This window comes from Aethalodelphis obliquidens, unplaced genomic scaffold (assembly GCF_003676395.1).
Source record: "Aethalodelphis obliquidens isolate GAN/ISIS:26980383/991018 unplaced genomic scaffold, ASM367639v1 scaffold61, whole genome shotgun sequence".
Lineage (NCBI taxonomy): Eukaryota > Metazoa > Chordata > Mammalia > Artiodactyla > Delphinidae > Aethalodelphis > Aethalodelphis obliquidens.
The window spans coordinates 7,423,104-7,440,929 of NW_020838005.1; the positions used below are offsets into that span (position 1 = coordinate 7,423,104).

Sequence of the window (17,826 nt, forward strand, 5' to 3'; positions counted from 1 at the left end):
TTCACAGCGTCAGATGATGGTGCTGGTTTGGGGCTCCCAGCCTGTCACCTCCCACTTCCCCCAGAGTGGGTGCTAAACAGCAGGGTTTGAACCTCTTTCTCTCCCTTCTTCAGTTCAAGGGGGGGAAATATATGTATGTGTCAGATGTAAGAGAGCAAAACAGTCCCTTCTCCCAGAGTGTACTGGGAGCTGCTTGAGGTGATCAAAATTTTTTTTTTGTTTCATTCTTATTTTTTTTTCACATTTTAAAAAGTAAGCAATTATAACATTACAGAACGGTGTTTTAAAAAATGAAAAGTCCAGGGACTTCCCTGGTGGCACAGTGGTTAAGAATCCACCTCCCAAAGCAGGGGATACGGGTTCGAGCCCTGGTCCGGGAAGATCCCACATGCTGCGGAGCAACTAAGCCCATGCGCCACAACTACTGAGCCCACATGCCACAACTACTGAAGCCCACGTGCCTAGAGCCTGTGCTCCGCAACAAGAGAAGCCACCGCAATGAGAAGCCCGTGCACTGCAATGAAGACCCAACGCAGCCAAAAATAATTGAGTAAATTTAAAAAATAAAAAAATTTTAAAAAAATGAAAAGTCTATACAATTTGATTAGCCTAATAGAAGCCCCTTCCTGGTAGTCTCAGCTGCTATCACAGTGTATTTGGTGTTTTGCGTGATGCATTTTTCATTTAACATGGGAGGTAGGCATTTTTCTTTATTGTTAGGTTGTCTTTGTCATCATCATTTACAATTATGTAACGTTCCATTGAGGGAGTTGGATGGCAAGATTTTCTGGTAGAAGATATGGAAACTTTGCCCATTTGGAGGTGTGGTGGGTTGTAAGGAGACGTGGTGCACCTGAGGGATGCTTTTAGGAAGCACGGCCTTCACCTCCCCATCCTTCTTTTGGCTGCTGTTGTAACACCTGACTCTTCAATCTGGGACTTCTGCACTTCCTACCCTAGGCAAGAAATCTCTGCCACCGTAATGCCCACCTTGTTTAAGATATGTGGCCCAAATGAATCCAGTAATATTTACTCCTTATTGATACTCTGACCCGATCTGCCCAACCAGGTCATTAGCATTCTGAGCTCCTGTGACATCTGTCGGAGCGCTGAAAGAGCAGATGCTCAGTAAGTATTTGTCGGTGACAAATACACACTTGCCAACCTCCAGTGCCTTCCCCCAGCCTGTAAAATGGTTGCTTGACTGTGTAACCCATTCTGTGTGGCAAGAAGGCATTTCTAAGGCGAGCCTTGGTGCTGGGTTCTCAAGGTAGTCAGGCCAGTAACCAGTAGAGAGACCAGGACTGCTAGGGAGGCTCCTGGGCTGAGATCCTGTCCTGGGTGTAAAACAATACATATGAAGAGAAAAGGGAATCTCCCCTCCAGAAAAGAGGAATGGATGGAGAAAGACCCTCTCCCTGTGCAGCCTTCTTTAGATGAACTGGAACATAGGAAAGAGGTTGGTTTGCTTATCTTTAAAAGGAAAAGAGTGTGAATCTTCATCGGTGAGAGGCACGTTCTGAAATATTTATGAGTGAAATGACAGAATGTCTGGGATTTTCTTCAAAAGAAATCAGGATGGGGGAAAGTGGGTGGAGGAGGTGTACATGAGACAAGATTGGCCACTAATTGTTGGAAGCTGGATGGTGATTAAATAAGAGCTCATTTTCCTATTTGGGCCACTTTTTAATATGTTTAAATTTTTTCATTGTTAAAAAAAAAAAATAGACTAATTAGGTTGTGCTCTGTTTGGACTGGAAAGGTGATGTAAAAAGCCCTCCGTCGTGATTTGGACAGGAATGCAGAGGATCAATTTAGGGGCTGTAGCGCCATCTAGTGTTGATTGCAAACACTCTACAAAATGAGGACCTTGCCAGCGCCCCTCCTTGGTCTGAGGGCCTTTTGTGAGCTCCCCTGGCCTTTCCAGTCCCCTCACTGGAAGGCTGGGCCGAGGGAGCAGGGCCACCGGGCAAGGGCAGGTGGAGGGTGACATGCAGGTTTTTCACTCCACGCCTCCCCCCGGGTTTGGGGAAGCAAGCCGAGAACAGGAGTCATCGTGTCATGTGCGGCTCTCAAGGCAGGTGACCTTGCTGGAGGGTTCTCAGTGTGACCCAGGTGCAAAAATAGCCTCTCTTGTGACCGATGTGTGCTCAGCTCCCCGGCCTGAGCAAACAGCCCCTCACACCTGCACACTGTTTACTCATAGTTACTTGTTTGCAGGTGCAAATGACTGTTTGTGTACCCAGAGTTGAGGAGAGGGCCTCCACCATCCTCTTCTCCAGCCCGAGTTCCCTCAGAGCAGGTAGCGAGGCCACAGAACTAGCAGAATGTGCGGCCTTAAACCCCAGGGTAAGGGGCTAGGCTGATGGAGGGAGAGCTCTTACCCTCCTCCCCAAGTCTCCCCCCTGAACTAGAGAAAAATCCACTTTTGCCTCTGGTAGTGGGACAAGAACAATCTGAACACCAGGGTGGCTGTATTTAGGGACAGAAAATTTAGAAAGGATATAAAAATGTTCAACATAGGAAGCATTTTGTATACATGGAGTCAGAGAGACTTCTGGAAGTTCTGAGCCAGACTTTATGTAGATCACAAGGAATAAGGAAACTGGCCCAGCCTGTCTCAGCAGGATGACTGAAATGGCCACGAGTGAGATGAGTCAATTGTTAAATTCTATAGACATGGAAGACAAAGGGGATGGGGAGGGAGGGGCCTGTGAGTGAGTGCAGGGAAATGGCAGGGATGGCCACGTTCCTGTGGACGGGTTCCACTCTAAAGCATCATTGCTCATAATATGCACCTTTATTTTATGTTCCAATAAGCAAGGAAAATGTCAAGCTATGACACAGCATATCATACAGATACACTGAAATGAGAAAAATGAGTTACAGCCTTTTTCTGCAGGAAAGTTTGAAAATTTCAAGAACTTTCAGAAAAAGATAGTCCCTCTGGCTCAGTAATTCTGCGTCTAGGGGGAGTATCCTAAGGAATAAGCAGAAATGCCAAGATTAGTTTTCAAAATGAGCGGGTCTACAAAAGTCAGAAACTGGCTAAGTAGAAGTCCAATGAGAATAAAGGATGGTGCAGTCCTAGCATGGGGTAATACACACTAAAATACGTTTATAAAGAATTTCTGATGTGGGAAAATGCTTTGGTATGAAGTGAAAAAACGGGCTCAAAATGATACAGCTTGACCTCAAGTAGACAAAAATATGTCAATATGTAAAACGTTGCAAAGGATCTAACAGAACAAGATGTTAATAACATGGTGATCTTTGAGTTACAGGATTATGTATGATTCCTATATTTTTTTACACATCCCAGCATTTAATTTTCCCGAAGTAAATATTTATTATATTTTTATTGAAAAGGAAATGGAATCTCAATTTTGAAAGGGAAAAAAGAGAGAAAGAAGGTCTTGAGTGGAACTCAGTATTAGGTGAAACCCCGCCCCCGCCAGGCTCTGAAGAGAGAAATCCAGGCGCTCGTGGTCTCTGCCACACTCTGTTCCCTTTCGCGTGACCAGGGAGAGCCTGCTGTGTCTGGGATGCCGGGGGTAAGGTCCGCTTGCTAGGACAGCCCTCTGAGCCGGTTCCCAAGGCTTAGGGCCAAGCGAGGAAAAGCCAGGCAGCCCAAAGCGATCCATCTTCCACTCCTTGCAAGGAGAGGGCATTATTTCCTTGGTGTCTAGATTCTCCACTGTGAGATTTCTGACATAAACAGAGAACTAATCCTCTGTATTGTTTCCCACCCAGTAGATATGTTTGACGACTTCTCGGAAGGCAGAGAGTGTGTCAACTGCGGGGCCATGTCCACCCCGCTGTGGCGGCGGGATGGGACGGGACACTACCTGTGCAACGCCTGCGGCCTCTACCACAAGATGAACGGCATCAACCGGCCCCTCATCAAGCCCCAGCGCCGCCTGGTAAGCCAGTGCCGCGCGCCCAGCAGCCAGGCTTCTCTCCTTCTGTCAGCTCCTGGCTTCAGGGCTCGGCCTTGGTGGGAAATTCCTGGTTTTGAGTTTGGGGCTTCAAGTCATGTTTCAGAGAAGGTGCAGGTTTAAGGGCTGGATGAGTGGCAAATAGTAATTTCTTACACCTTCAGAGTTGGATTGAGCTACGAGGATGGTCCAGGCCATTTAGTTCAACCCCTTAGTTATGCAGAAATGAACAGTGAGGCTCAGAAAAGCTAATGGCCTTGCCCATGGCCACTTAGACACTGAGTCTCCCCTCAGGGACCAGAGTCCAGACTTCCTGCTCCCCGACCCAGCGTTGTCTGGTGTATCGCCTATGTTCACATCAACTCCACAAGGAAGGCTAATTCATCCTTTGTGTCGTGACTTACCCTGTTTTCAGTTGATCCGTTGATAAACCCAAAGACCAGGGAGATTATGTGGGGCATGCTGGGCCCTGTGGCTGGGGAAGAGTTGGAACCAAGTTTATGTCTCCTAGTTTCCTGGTCTTTTCTACTAAAATTTGATTTTGACCAATTTGAACTAGCTTTCCACAGATATTAGGGAAAGAAGAACAGAGGGGATAAACCCTGGTGCTTCCCTTTCTTGAGGTCAGTCTTTGAAGACACTCGGACACAGTAATTCCTCGTCCCCTCTCACTCCCGGCCCCTGAGGCCCGGATTCGTTCTACTTTGGGGAGAAACTTTTCTGCCTACAGTGTGCAGGGCTTCCTGGGCTTTTCCCTGACGCGAGTGACTGATAACGTTGCTGACGCCGCAGTTATGACCAAGATCTGCCATCCCCTGCAGCACAGCCCTTTTGCTCCCACGCCCCCAGGAGAGGCTTAGGGACGCGGCATCCGAGCATCCGGTGCGGTGGCTGGTCTGAGACTCTCACCCAGCCGTGCCCCACACTTGCTGCTGGTGAAGCGAGATGCTGCGGCACCTGCGTGTCCTCGTCCTTGGACCTGAAGGGTCTGTCTCCTGTGTTGCAGTCCGCCTCCCGCCGAGTGGGCCTCTCCTGCGCGAACTGCCAGACTACCACCACCACTCTGTGGCGCCGCAACGCCGAGGGCGAGCCCGTGTGCAACGCCTGCGGCCTCTACATGAAGCTCCACGGCGTAAGGGTCCCCCGACCGTGTCCCGTGCTTTCCTCCACCGCTCGGGTCTCACCCCTCTTCCTCCCTGCAGATCATAATTCATTTTCTCCTTAACAAAGAAATGTAGATCTGGAAGGGACCTTAGAGACTGTCGTAGTGCGTTAGGGTTGCTATAGCAATACCATAGACTGGGCGGCTTAAACAATAGCAATTAACCGCCATGGTTCTAGAGGCTGGAGCTCCGAGATCAGAGGCCAGCAGGGTTGAGGGAGGACCCCTGTCCAGTGGCAGACTTCTCTCACTGTGTCCTCGCTTGGTGGAAGGGGCAAAGGAGCACTGTGGGGTCTCTATTATAAGGGCACTAATCCCATTCATGAAGGCTCCACCCTCATGACCGCATCACCTCCCAAAGGCCCCACTTCCTAATACCATCACCTTGCATGTTAGGTTTGTGCACATATGAATTTGAGAGGGACACAGACATTCAGACCATAGCAGAGACATTGCTATGGAACATCATTTCCATCTTTAACGTTACGTAAGTCTAATTGCCATTTCACAGTTGAAGAGACTAAAAAATAGTCTATATGTGTGGTAGTTTGATATATAACAAAGGTAACAATTCAATGGATAAGGGATAGCTTTTTAAGAATGACTGTATTGACACAATCTGGAAAACAAAAAGAAAACTTGACCTCTACCTCCTACCAAAAGCAAAAACAAACTTGGATGTATTAAACATATGAAACGTAAAACATCTTTAAATAGAGACAATAAAAATGCTAGAAGAAGATGTAGAGGGGGAGTATTTATATAACCTTAAGGGTGGGAGGAGACGTTTTCTTCAGCAAGTTTTCAAAACTCTTAAGCCATAAAAGAAAAATTAGATATATTTGATTGTATAACATTTCATATTAGTGTATGGAAAAAGATACCCCAAGAAAGTAAAACCAATATACACATACATGAGAAAAAGGATTAATATTTCCAGAATACAGAGAGCTTCTACAAGCCTCTTTTTTTTCTGGCCACACGGCTTGTGGGATCTTAGTTCCCCAACCAGGGATCGAACTCGGGCCCTTGGCTGTGAAAGTGCAGAGTCTTAACCACTGGACCGCCAGGGAATTACCAAAGCTCTTTATGTTCTAATTTGGAACAATCTCCATTACATAGTGCTTAAAAACGAAGTCTGTGCAGAACACTGTACATAGCATGGTTCCAGTTTTATAAAGAAAGAGAGAGAACATAATTTATATGTAGTTGCTTATATATACATTGAACACTTTTGGACGGATGAATACACATACATATGTATACAGATATGTACGTGTGCACACATGTTTGAGAACTTTTTAAAATGTAAGAAACAGGCTGTTATTCCAATTGCCTCATGGGCAGAGGATTGATAGTAGTAAGATGGGAGGGGTTGTTATTAACTTAATCTCATGCATCTTTTCATGTTTTCTTGTTATAATGAGCTTAAAAATGTCTAAAAATAGAGAAAGCCCACGCACAGCAGCAAAGAGCCAACACAGCCAAAAAAAAAAAAAAGTCTAAAAATATAGTTAAGAATACTCATAAGAAAACATATGGACCCTTGAACAATGCAGGGGTTGGGGGTGCCGACCTTCTGCACTCAAAAATCCATTTCTAACCTATAGTCTGCCCTACGTGTACATGATTTCTCCTTCCCTGTGGTTCCACATGTGCAGAGTCAACCAACCACGGATCATGTAGTGCTGTAGTATTTACTATGGAAAAAAAAATCCACATTTAAGTGGACCCATGCATGCAGTTCAAACCCATGTTGTTCAAGGGTCAACTTTTGTAAGAAGTGTATACAAGGATACTTGTTGAATCATTGTAATAATGAAAATGGAGGAAAAACACCTTTGGGAGGAAAATGGTTAAAGAAACTATTGTTCTTCGATAGGGGAACGATAAAAGGAACTGATAGAGGAATATTATGCAGGTATTAAAAGGATTGTGTCTGTAAAAAATTAGAAATAGAATTACTATATGATACAGCGATCTATTTCTGGTATAAATCCAAAAAGAATTGAAAGCAGAATCTCGAACAAACATCTGTATGCTCATGTTCACAGCAGCATTATTCGCAATAGCCAAAAGGTGGAAGCAACCCATGTGTCTATTGATGGATGGATGGATAAGCAAAATGTGGTCTACACATACGATGGGATATTATTCAGCCTTCAAAAGGAAGGAAGTTCTGGGCTTCCCTGGTGGCACAGTGGTTGAGAGTCCACCTGCCGATGCAGGGGACACGGGTTCGTGCCCCGGTCCAGGAAGATCCCACATGCTGCGGAGCGGATGGGCCCATGAGCCATGCCCGCTGAGCCTGCGCGTCCCAACGGGAGAGGCCACGACAGTGAGAGGCCCGCGTACCACAAAATAAATAAATAAAATAAAAGGAAGGAAGTTCTGACACAGGCTACAACATGCATAGACCTTGAGGACATGGTGCTAAATGAAAGAAGCCAGTCACAAAAGGACAAACACAGTGTGATTCCACTTACATGAGGTCCCAGAGGAGTCAAATTCTTAAAGACAGAAAGTAGAATAGTGGTTGCCAAGGGCTGAAGGGATGGGGAAATGAGGAGTGACCAGTTAATGAGCAGAGTTCAGTTCTGCAAAATGAAAAGTGTTCTGGAGGTGAATGGTGGTGATGGTTCATAGCAATGCAAGTATACTTTTTTTTTAAGGAGTCTCATGAAATGTTATTCAATTTCAAGGGTACAGACAAGAAGCAAATTTCACAAAGAAATAATGCAGCAATGTAGTTACTGGCTTGGATGGCTGTACTTGGGGTTGTTCAGAGTGCTAAGAACTATTTGGATTATCAGCTATCCAGTTTTCTCCATTCTTCAGCTCTTTGCCACACGAGGATCCATTAGTCCTAACTAGAATGGAAATGAGGTGTACTTACAGAGATAAAATCTTATTCTTAGGATGCCAGAAAATGTAGAACATCTTTCTGAAGTAATAGAGGCCTTCAGTCTGTAAGTGGGTCACTTATTTCCCCAATAGGTTTACCTCTAAGTCAACTTGAAGCACAGCCTTCAGGATTTCAAGCTTAAAAAAACGGTTTAAACTATTTTCATCCTAAAATATTTAAAAATGGTTACACTGACTGGAAATTCCCTAAAATGAAACAGTTCAGTTATATTTGATAACTTTGTAGCACCCCAAATTCATTAGACACATTTAATGCATAGTTCCCAGACCTGCAATAATACAACCATAACCATTCTAATCATATCATAGTTGAATAAGATATTGACTGGTCCCTCTAGATAAAGTCTACAAAGCAAAGGACTGAGCAGATCTGTTGCCACGTCTCCTCAACGGCTCTATAGTAGGCACAAGCAGTTGAGCTTTTACTTTAACTAAGGTTATTAAGAGTTACTAAATTGGGGCACTTCCCTGGTGGCACAGTGGTTAAGAATCTGCCTGCCAATGCAGGGGACATGGGTTCGAGCCCTGGTCCGGGAAGATCCCACATGCCACGGAGCAATTAAGCCTGTGTGCCACAACTACTGAGCGTATGCTCTACAGCCCGCGTGCCACAACTACTGAAGCCCGTGTGCCTGGAGCCCGTGCTCCACAACAAGAGAAGCCACTGCAATGAGAAGCCCGCACACCGCAACAGAGTAGCCCCCGCTCGCCGCAACTAGAGAAAGCCCGTGCGCAGCAACAAAGACACAAAGCAGCCAAAAATAAATAAATAAATAAATTTATTTTAAAAAAAAAAGAGTTACTAAATTGACAGTGATTGAGGGAATTTGTAAAGTATCCTCACCATTTTTTCAATTCATTACGAGGTGAAATGATAATCTTAGAATAAGGATAAAAGGATTATAGGTGCATTGGAAAATTAAAATGATTGGATTTGATATGGCTGCTAATAGCCCACAGTTAAATAGAAGGAAAAAAAGTGGGGAGGGAAAGCCTTTCTGAACCACACCAAATTTCATACAATTACGCATAGGATTGTGTTTAGGTACAAATCCACTGCAATTCAAGTTTTTAGACAGAGGCCAATTACAAATTCATTATTTTGAAGTCAAAAGTACTTATCACATCTTCTAGATCCCACTTAAATAAAGTCTTCTTAAAAACTTATTGCTTTTTTTTTTGCGGTACACGGGCCTGTCACTGTTGTGGCCTCTCCCGTTGCGGAGCACAGGCTCCGGACGCGCAGGCTCAGCGGCCATGGCTCACAGGTCTAGCTGCTCCACGGCATGTGGGATCTTCCCGGACCGGGGCACAAACCCGTGTCCCCTGCATTGGCAGGTGGACTCTCAACCACTGCGCCACCAGGGAAGCCCAAAAACTTGTTTCTTAATAATCATATTTTAAACCACTAGGTTTCAGTAGACTGGTGAATAGACATACTCTGTATCAATACTAGAGGACATACTTTACATGAAAAATCATAGCAAGGCAGTTTACCAGAATTCTCATAGAAATGCACATTAGCCTATTTTACATGGCACCTGTACATAGCATCTGAGGAAATTTTTACAAAGATAATGCAGTAGTCTAGGTAATAATGTACACTAAAACTTTGGCATCTGTGTTACATTTTAAATCAACCAATAGTTCTATCAGTTCCTGCAAGCAGCCTACTTGAATATGACAGTCGACTCATCAGTAAAATTTCAGTGCCATTTATCAACGTGTTATGATGAAAAACTTTAATTAAAATAAATTCATTCACCTAGGATTTTAATTGATTTTTATAAATGAGAAGGAACCTGAATGATTCTATTTATGGTACATTTATAAATCAAGTAAGAATCCAGCAAGACCTCCAAAGCCAGTGGGAAATGATCTGTCTGATGCCTATGGTGGGAAGGGTATAAAGCACAGCTGTTAAAAGATGGTGACTGGCAGAAAACAAAGTTCTTCTATTTTCTAGTGACGCTGGCAGAAAAAAATACTGCTTCAAGATTTGGACACACATAGAGATACATCTGCCAGTGCAAATGTCTATCACTAGGTCCCCTCTCCTTTTAAAAAAGATATATTAGCATGCGCATTCTCAAATGGGGATGGTGTCACGTGGTGTCACCCCCAAGTAGGACCAAAAAAAACCCCTAGTCTTTTCATGTATAAAGCAGATATAATACATATACAGCATATCTATGATATTAAAATTCATTGGGGGAATTCCCTGGCGGTCCAGTGGTTAGGACTCCATGCTTTCACTGACGAGGGCTCGGGTTCAGTCCCTGGTTGGGGAACTAAGATCCCACAAGCCATGTGGCACGGCCAAAAAAAATTCATTGGGGCACTATTTAAAAAAAAAAAGTTTAAAAGGCTTTGGGGTGGGCTTGATGAAAAAAAGTTTTAAGGGGGCTTCCCTGATGGCGCAGTAGTTGAGAGTCCGCCAGCCGGTGCAGGGGACACGGGTTCGTGCCCTGGTCCGGGAAGATCCCACATGCCACGGAGCGGCTGGGCCCGTGAGCCATGGCCGCTGAGCCTGCGCGTCCGGAGCCTGTGCTCCGCAACGGGAGAGGCCACAAGTGAGAGGCCCACGTACCACAAACAAACAAAAAAAAGTTTTAAGAAACACTGAATTAGTGACTCTCTCAGTCACATGCATTTCTTCTCCCCACCATCACTATGCTATGTCAAAATACCCTGTGGCATTTTTGGTATTTGGAATTTTCATAAGAACATAATGTCTCTAGGACAATACTCCCAGAATAATTAAGATTAAGAAATTTATCATCAGCTCTAAACACATTTTTTTTTTTTTTTTTGTGGTACGCGGGCCTCTCACTGCTGTGGCCCCTCCCACCGCAGAGCACAGGTTCCAGACGCACAGGCTCAGTGGCCATGGCTCACAGGCCCAGCCGCTCCGCGGCATGTGGGATCTTCCCGGACTGGGGCACGAACCTGTGTCCCCTGCATCAGCAGGCGGACTCGCAACCACTGCGCCACCAGGGAAGCCCTCTAAACACATTTAATTATGGCATCTAAGAGGAGACTTATCCTTAGAAACTGACACCAAGTTAGGAAAATCAACATATATCTGATCATAATTACGAGTACAATCTTAACGTCTATGTTAAGAATTACAGGTTTGAGGTTGGCACTGGCAGCCGAAATTCAAAATTGCCACTTAAAATTCAAAATGAAAATCTGCAAAGTCTTTTTAGAAAGCATTCCCTTTCCTTACACTATACTGTCACAGGTGACTTTATCCATTAATGCGAGTATACTTGACACTACTGAACTGCACACTTGATAATGCTTAAGATGGTAAATTTTATGTGATGTGCATTTTATGACAATTTTTTTTAAAAAGTACTGAGGTGGATGAGGATAAACATGAGGACAGGATTCTTCTGAAGTCAGGATGGTCTTCAAGAGGTGGGCGCGGGGGGCAGGGGTGGTAGGGGGAGGCAGGGCAGGGAGGGGAGGATACTTTCCTCCACGAGTGGGAGTGCTGTCTCATCTGACTCGCAGTTGACTAGAAGGCAGTTCGAGTTCACGTATGCTACTGCACTTCTCTTTTTTTTTGGCCGCACCATGCGCGGCTTGTGGGATCTTAGTTCCCTGACCAGGGATTGAACCCGGGCCCTCAGCAGTGAGAGTGCAGAGTTCTAACCACTGGACCGCCAGGGAATTCCCTGCACTTCTTTCTTAACAATTCCATGTTCACATCTCCGACGTGGTCATCACTTGTCCTTCTGTATTTGCGGGTGTGGCCTCTGTTAGTCCCATATGGGAGACTAGCACAGACCAGGGGCTAAACAATTTGGTTGGCCAGGCCTGAAAGAAGCCAGATGTGGGGCAGGCACACTCTTCTAAAATGGTAGAAAGATGACCCTGCAGGCCTGCCCCCGACACTTGTTTAGGCATCTTGAATGGCTCAGGAGTGTGATGCCCGACAGTCACTGCTTGTTTAGGAGAATTCAGATGCCCTAAAGTGCTGTCATAAAGGACTCAGGCATTGGCCACAGGGCAGTCTCTCCGCCATTGTCCCCACTGCTCCCGACACCCATGGAAACCACCACTTGCCCCAGCCAGGCTCAGCACGGTGCAGAGCTGCTCCATGTAGAGTGACTTTACATCCCCACTCTCCAGGCCGCCTCAGGGCGTGCCCATGATCTCGGCATAGCTATTAGTAGCACCCCCTCTTCACTCGCACAGTGTCCCAGTGTGGCTGATCAGTTAGCGGCTTTGGCACGTACTGTTCTTGCTGCTTGAAATGTCTGCCCCTCATCGACTTGACAGTCTCCTACAACCCAGGCATCACCTCCTCAGGGAGGCCTGCCTTGATGTGCCCATGTGCCACTTTCCCTCCCCCAGCCCGGGACACAGTTCAGTGTTTCTTTTCTATTTTCCCTCATCACCTATGAATCTGGTTATCTTCTATCTGTCTGTCTTTCCCAACTGTGAACCTCTGGAGAGAAGGGACTGTGTCTTTAGGTCTTTGTTTCTCTAGAGTTTAGTATAATACCCAGCATGGAATAGACATGCTCAACACATTTTTTTTTTTGGTAGAATTGATTTCTTGCTCAGCAGGAGTTCCAGGCCTGATTCACTCAGTCTCAGCCCCAAGGTTTGTAGAGGAATTGCATAGATCTGGTCTTCTCGTTGTGTATTTGTGTGTGTGTGTGTGTGTGTGTGTGTGTGTGTGTAAATAATGTCACGGGTCAGGTACAAATGGAAAACCACATATATTGACTTGTGACCCCCTAGGTCCCCAGGCCTCTTGCGATGCGGAAAGAGGGGATTCAAACCAGAAAACGGAAGCCCAAGAACCTTAACAAATCGAAGACACCAGCAGGTGAGAAAAAGATCGATGTGTAATTATATGAATAACTCAGTAGCTCTCAGAGTGTGTGAGCATCGTGTGTGCTCAGGTGGGCCAGCCCAGGCTACCAGGGTGTAATGATAGCATCGTCCATCCCCGGCCGTTCAGGACAGAATGCATAACCCCGTGCAAAAGTAACATCACCATGGAACATATTGGGGGCTTTTAAAACAGGCTCAACTCATGTCGTGGCCTGGTTTTTGCCAGTTGCAAAGACTGCAGAGGTCCAGCTGGACCGGTTGAGGGCCTGGAGGAAAAAGGAACATGAGTCGGTCCCTCCATCTCTGGTGCTCCAGCCACTCAGGAACTCAAGTTCTTTCAATTTGCTTTGGGCTCAGTGGGGTGCAGGAAGACAGGGTCCTGTGAGTCATGTTCAGATTGATTTGTAACATTAATTTGTAAGCCAGTGTATAATTAACATCATGTAGTACTCTGTACCTTGCCAAGCTCCTTCACAAATATTATCTCATTGATCTTTACAGACCCCCATGAGACCCCATTTATGATCTCCATTTTACTAATGAGCAAGCTGAGGCTCAGAGAGGGCAATGACATCACAAGGGTCACACAGCTGTGAATGGGTAGAGCTGGAATTTAAACCCAAGAGTTTTCACTTCAGGGCCCATATTCTGTTCAATATATACTCTGCCTTCTCAATTTCTAGATTTCAGAATGAGGACTACTCGGGTCCCCTACCAAGAGCACTCCCTCCTCAGTACCGCTGTCAAATTAAAGATTTCACTGGAAAATGTGGCAGTTGTGGAGAAATTAAGTCGGCTGATATGATGGAAAGTTTATCTTCTAATCTAAGGCCTGACAGAGTCGGATAAGTTTCCCTGTTCCACTGCTGAGAACATGACCAAAGTTCTCCTTTTCCAGATTCGACAGTGGCTCGCTCCTTCTGGCAGTCACGTCTTAGCAGAGCGTTCACTGGCTCACACCAGGTCCTCGGCCTTTCTCCCTGCTTCCACATTGTTTATACGAACAGCACCTTCCCCTGGGGAACTTCATCTCTTTACATGGTGGCGTCCCAGCGGGAGCAGGCGTCGGTTCAGGTGTACAATCCCCTATCCGAAATTCCAAATCCAGGGAGCTAGATTTGGCAGTAAAATGTTATCTGAACTGACACAGGCTAGTTACAGTCTTCAGTTATCCCATGTGCGAATATTCCCATGTTTTGCTGTACAACTATTAATGTATTTAATTACGGGGTGTTGTCCCAGACCCCGCTGCAGGTATTCTGTTAATACTCAGTCTTTGTCCTTTTTAAAATCCAAAAGTTTGAATCCTGAGACACACGTAGCCCCAAGCATTTGGGATAAGCGGTGGTGAGCCTATCATCTGAAAAAGTTCCCTTGAAATTCTGCTACTTCTGCTTCATTGTGAGAACCGTTGCCCTGCACTGATGGAAGGACCCTGCTTCTCTCCCCAGCAAATGTAGACAAGCCGTTAGCGCGGATCTGCCCTGGCTGTCTCCAAGGGCCGCCATCCGTTTGTCCCTGCCCCTGGGCTGGGTGTCCTGACTCTGCCTTGTTCCAGGTCCCTCGGGCAGTGAGAGCCTCCCTCCCACCACCAGCGCTTCCAGCAGCAGCGCGGAAGAGATGCGTCCCATCAAGACAGAGCCTGGGCTCTCATCCCACTATGGGCACGGCAGCTCCCTGTCGCAGGTACTGCTCGTTGGGGGGTAGACTCCAGGCAGCCAGGCTCCCGCCCGAGGTGAGGAGCTGTCTGCACGAGGATATGTTTCAGCACATCTGATCAAGCTACAGCGATTTGGACACACGACCGTGATGCACGCGTTTAGCAGTTCCTCTGTGCCAGGACCCGTGTGCTGGCACACAGCATTGCTACAACCGGAATCAGAGTGCGGCCGCTGTGTGGGAGGCAGAGCGGGGCTTTCTAGGCCAGTCTGTCTCCTAAGTAAGGGTGGCTTGACCTTGGCCTTGAGGGTGGGTAGATCTTAACAGGAGGAAGGGGAGGAGGAGGCCCCTCCTGGCGTGGGCAAAGGTGTAGAAGCTGCAGAGGGCAGGGCGGGCGGGCTGGGGTTGGTGAGGAGGTCACAGGCAGGATGCCATTGTCACGAGGGTTGGCTGCGGGTCCAGCTTCACATGTGTGTCCAGAAGACGGGCCAGCAGGACCCTCGTTTCCCTCTGTCAGATACAATGGCAATCCTGCTCCTCTAGCCCCTTCCCTGTGTGGTTCCCCCATCCGGGATCAGGATGCCCCCAAGCTTGGTCACGGTCTCCCACTAACTCTGATCTCTTCTCCGCCTGTACTTGAGGCGGGCGAGTCCTAAGGAGCCTTCTGCCGTCAGGGTGAAGAGAAGCTGGTGCCCTGGGGCCAGGAGAGCCAGGAGCCCCTTCTGGGCGGGGGGCGGGGAGGGGATGGCTTCCTTCTGAAAATGGAGATTGATGGTGAAAAGACTGTAGAAAATGCCTCGTGTGACCGTCAGAGGCGGTCTGGTTTCTGAGAAACCAGAATAGTCACGAAGCTACTGGGTCAGTGCTCAGAAGCAGCTGACGAGTCACGCAGACCCCCTGTATCCCATAGCACACAGGGGTCAGGGGGACAGAGTGCTGCCTCTCCTGCCCTTCTCCTTTGGCCCTGTCCTCTCGTCCCCTTCCTGGGGTGGGAGCCAGCCTGGGCACAGCTGTGGAATGGGGCTCCCCTCTCCAGCCCAGACCCCCTCCTGAGCCCCAGGAGGGATCCCATTGACCACATCTTATTACTTTCAGACGTTCTCGGTCAGCGCGATGTCCGGCCACGGGTCCTCCATCCACCCAGTCCTCTCGGCCCTGAAGCTCTCTCCGCAAGGTTATGCGTCTTCTGTCAACCAGTCACCGCAGGCCAGCTCCAAGCAGGACCCTTGGAACAGCCTGGCCTTGGCTGACAGTCACGGGGACATAATCACTGCATAATGTCACCTCCTTCCCTCCTTGGATTCCTGCATGGACTTGGGACTCGGAGGACAGCAGAGATGAGGCTCTGGGCTCCCGGGGGCCGGCCTGCTCTGTCTGGGAATGACTCCAGACAACAACTGGGAAGAAACTTGAAGTCAATGATTTGGTTAGGGGAGGGGGCGCTGGATTTTATTGGATAGCTTTGCAAGGTGGGGGACTGGAGACAGCGCAGACTCTGATCTGGAAGAGCCCCCACCCTTCGCCAGATCACACTTAAGCCCCTTCCACGGAGTTGCAGACTCTTTCTCATTTTCTGCCTCACCACCCCTGACAAGAGACGAGATGTCCTTCTCCCTTGTCTTTCCACCGCTGTGGCCCGAAATGGTGGTTTTTGCACGGTGTTCCCAGCACGGGGGATCCGAGGGCAGGGTGCCGGGGCCCCTGCTCCAGCCTGAATCAGGGTATCTGATGGACGTGTGTTTGGACGCCTTGGCCCCTCGGCGGGTCCTGCCCTCGCCCAACACTCCCCTTCCGGCTCGGCACACCTGCATCCCTCATACTGAATCTTGACTCCAGAAACACGGGGTAGGGCCAGTGTTACCGCATGCTCCGTGGGGAGATGGAGGAGGGGCCGCTTCTCCCACCGCAGAGTGGCTTCGGCAAACTCGCAATCTGGCAACTTTGCCTCCCACGCAAGTTCCTTCCGCGGCTAAAATCGCTCCTCCTCTTCATCCCCGAGGCCTTTGAAAATAAGCGCCCCTCCACTGCTCTCGGTGATTCAGCTCTGCCCGCAGCCTGAACACGTCCCCAAATCCTTCTTCCACCCCATCACGCTCAGGGGGGTCCTGAGTAAGAACAAAAACGGTTCTGGTGCTGAAGCAAGTTTGACTAGCATTCATCCAAGACTTGAGATCTTTCTGGAGAGGATGTCTAGTGGACACCATCGCCGGGCCTGGAGCTGCGCTGCGCGGGGCGGGGTTGTCAGCCTGGAATTTGCGCATGCGCCGTGGTTCCGCGGAGACGCGTCTGTTGCCGGGACTGACGACCGAGGGCATCCGAGGGGCACAGCTCCTGCACCCACGTCCTTTCTCCAGCAGCAGTCTTTTGTCCAGGAGGCCAAATGCTAGGGGCTTCTCAACATAATTTCAAACCAACACTACACAACTCATGGAAGAGACGACGAGTGATGAGAAGACACCGGGCGGGCGGCCGGGGGCGGGGTGCCCTCCCACTCTCGCGGGCTGGGAATCGGCCTCCTCTCCACGTTGCTGTCGCTGCCCGTGGCCCTGGGCTCACGAAGACGCTTCCTTCCGTGTCCTGGCTGCCAACAGAATGTAGCTGACTGGCCTTCCTCTGTGCTACTCCAAACACCCAGCCCCCAGCCCAAATCCTCCTGGCGGTAGCAGAGAGTATCTTTAAACCCAGGTTCTGTTTTAATCATTTACATCGCTTTCTTCTAAGAAAGCCGCCTTCATATACCTTCCTTAATCCACAAACCTGCTAACGTTGTCTTAAGGTGAAATGGTTGTAAAATCAGTATTTAACTAATAAATTTATCTGTATTCCTCTTCCCCTTCTCCTCCTCCCTCTGAGGTCTTTGCTGGGAGGTTCGCTGCTGCCCTTTGCAAGGCGGCCCTGAGCCACTGAGGCCCCTTTGCTGATCCGCTCACAGGCTGCGTCTGAATCGCTTCTCCCTTCATTCCTTTCGGCAGTTGGCCGAGGCTTCCTCTGTGTGTGTCGGGGGCTAGTGACAAGGACTAGCTTGTGACCTTGACAGGTAACCTCTAGGCTTGCTTTCCTAGGAGAGGGTTGGACCAGCCCTTAACTAAATTTCCTGTGGCCCAGAAGTTGCCTCCCAACGAAGGGGGCATTTTTAGACCTCCCCTCGGGTACACCAGTGGCTGGAGCATGAGGCAGAGCTGCAGGGCAGTGGTCTCTCCAGCCCTCCTGGTTTGAGACGTGCACTAGACGTGCTCTGTCATCTCCTACTTTCTGGTTTGATCCAAACAAGCCCCTGGAGGAGGT

General features: G+C 48.0%; 1 protein-coding gene across 2 annotated transcripts in view; it reads left to right on the top strand.

The window, feature by feature from the left end:
* GATA4 (GATA binding protein 4) overlaps window positions 1–17,363 on the top strand; it is a 49,616-nt gene extending 32,253 nt beyond the window's left edge. The window contains exons 2-6 of one of the 2 annotated variants that reach the window (XM_027087975.1): window positions 3,754–3,923; window positions 4,945–5,070; window positions 12,787–12,874; window positions 14,441–14,568; window positions 15,637–17,363. In XM_027087975.1, the coding sequence (XP_026943776.1) occupies window positions 3,754–3,923; window positions 4,945–5,070; window positions 12,787–12,874; window positions 14,441–14,568; window positions 15,637–15,819 (695 nt within the window). In that variant the 3' untranslated portion in view covers window positions 15,820–17,363. The remainder of the gene's footprint in view (window positions 1–3,753; window positions 3,924–4,944; window positions 5,071–12,786; window positions 12,875–14,440; window positions 14,569–15,636) is intronic. The other variant, XM_027087974.1, reaches the window with a different exon arrangement.
* The last annotated feature ends 463 nt before the right edge of the window (window positions 17,364–17,826 follow it).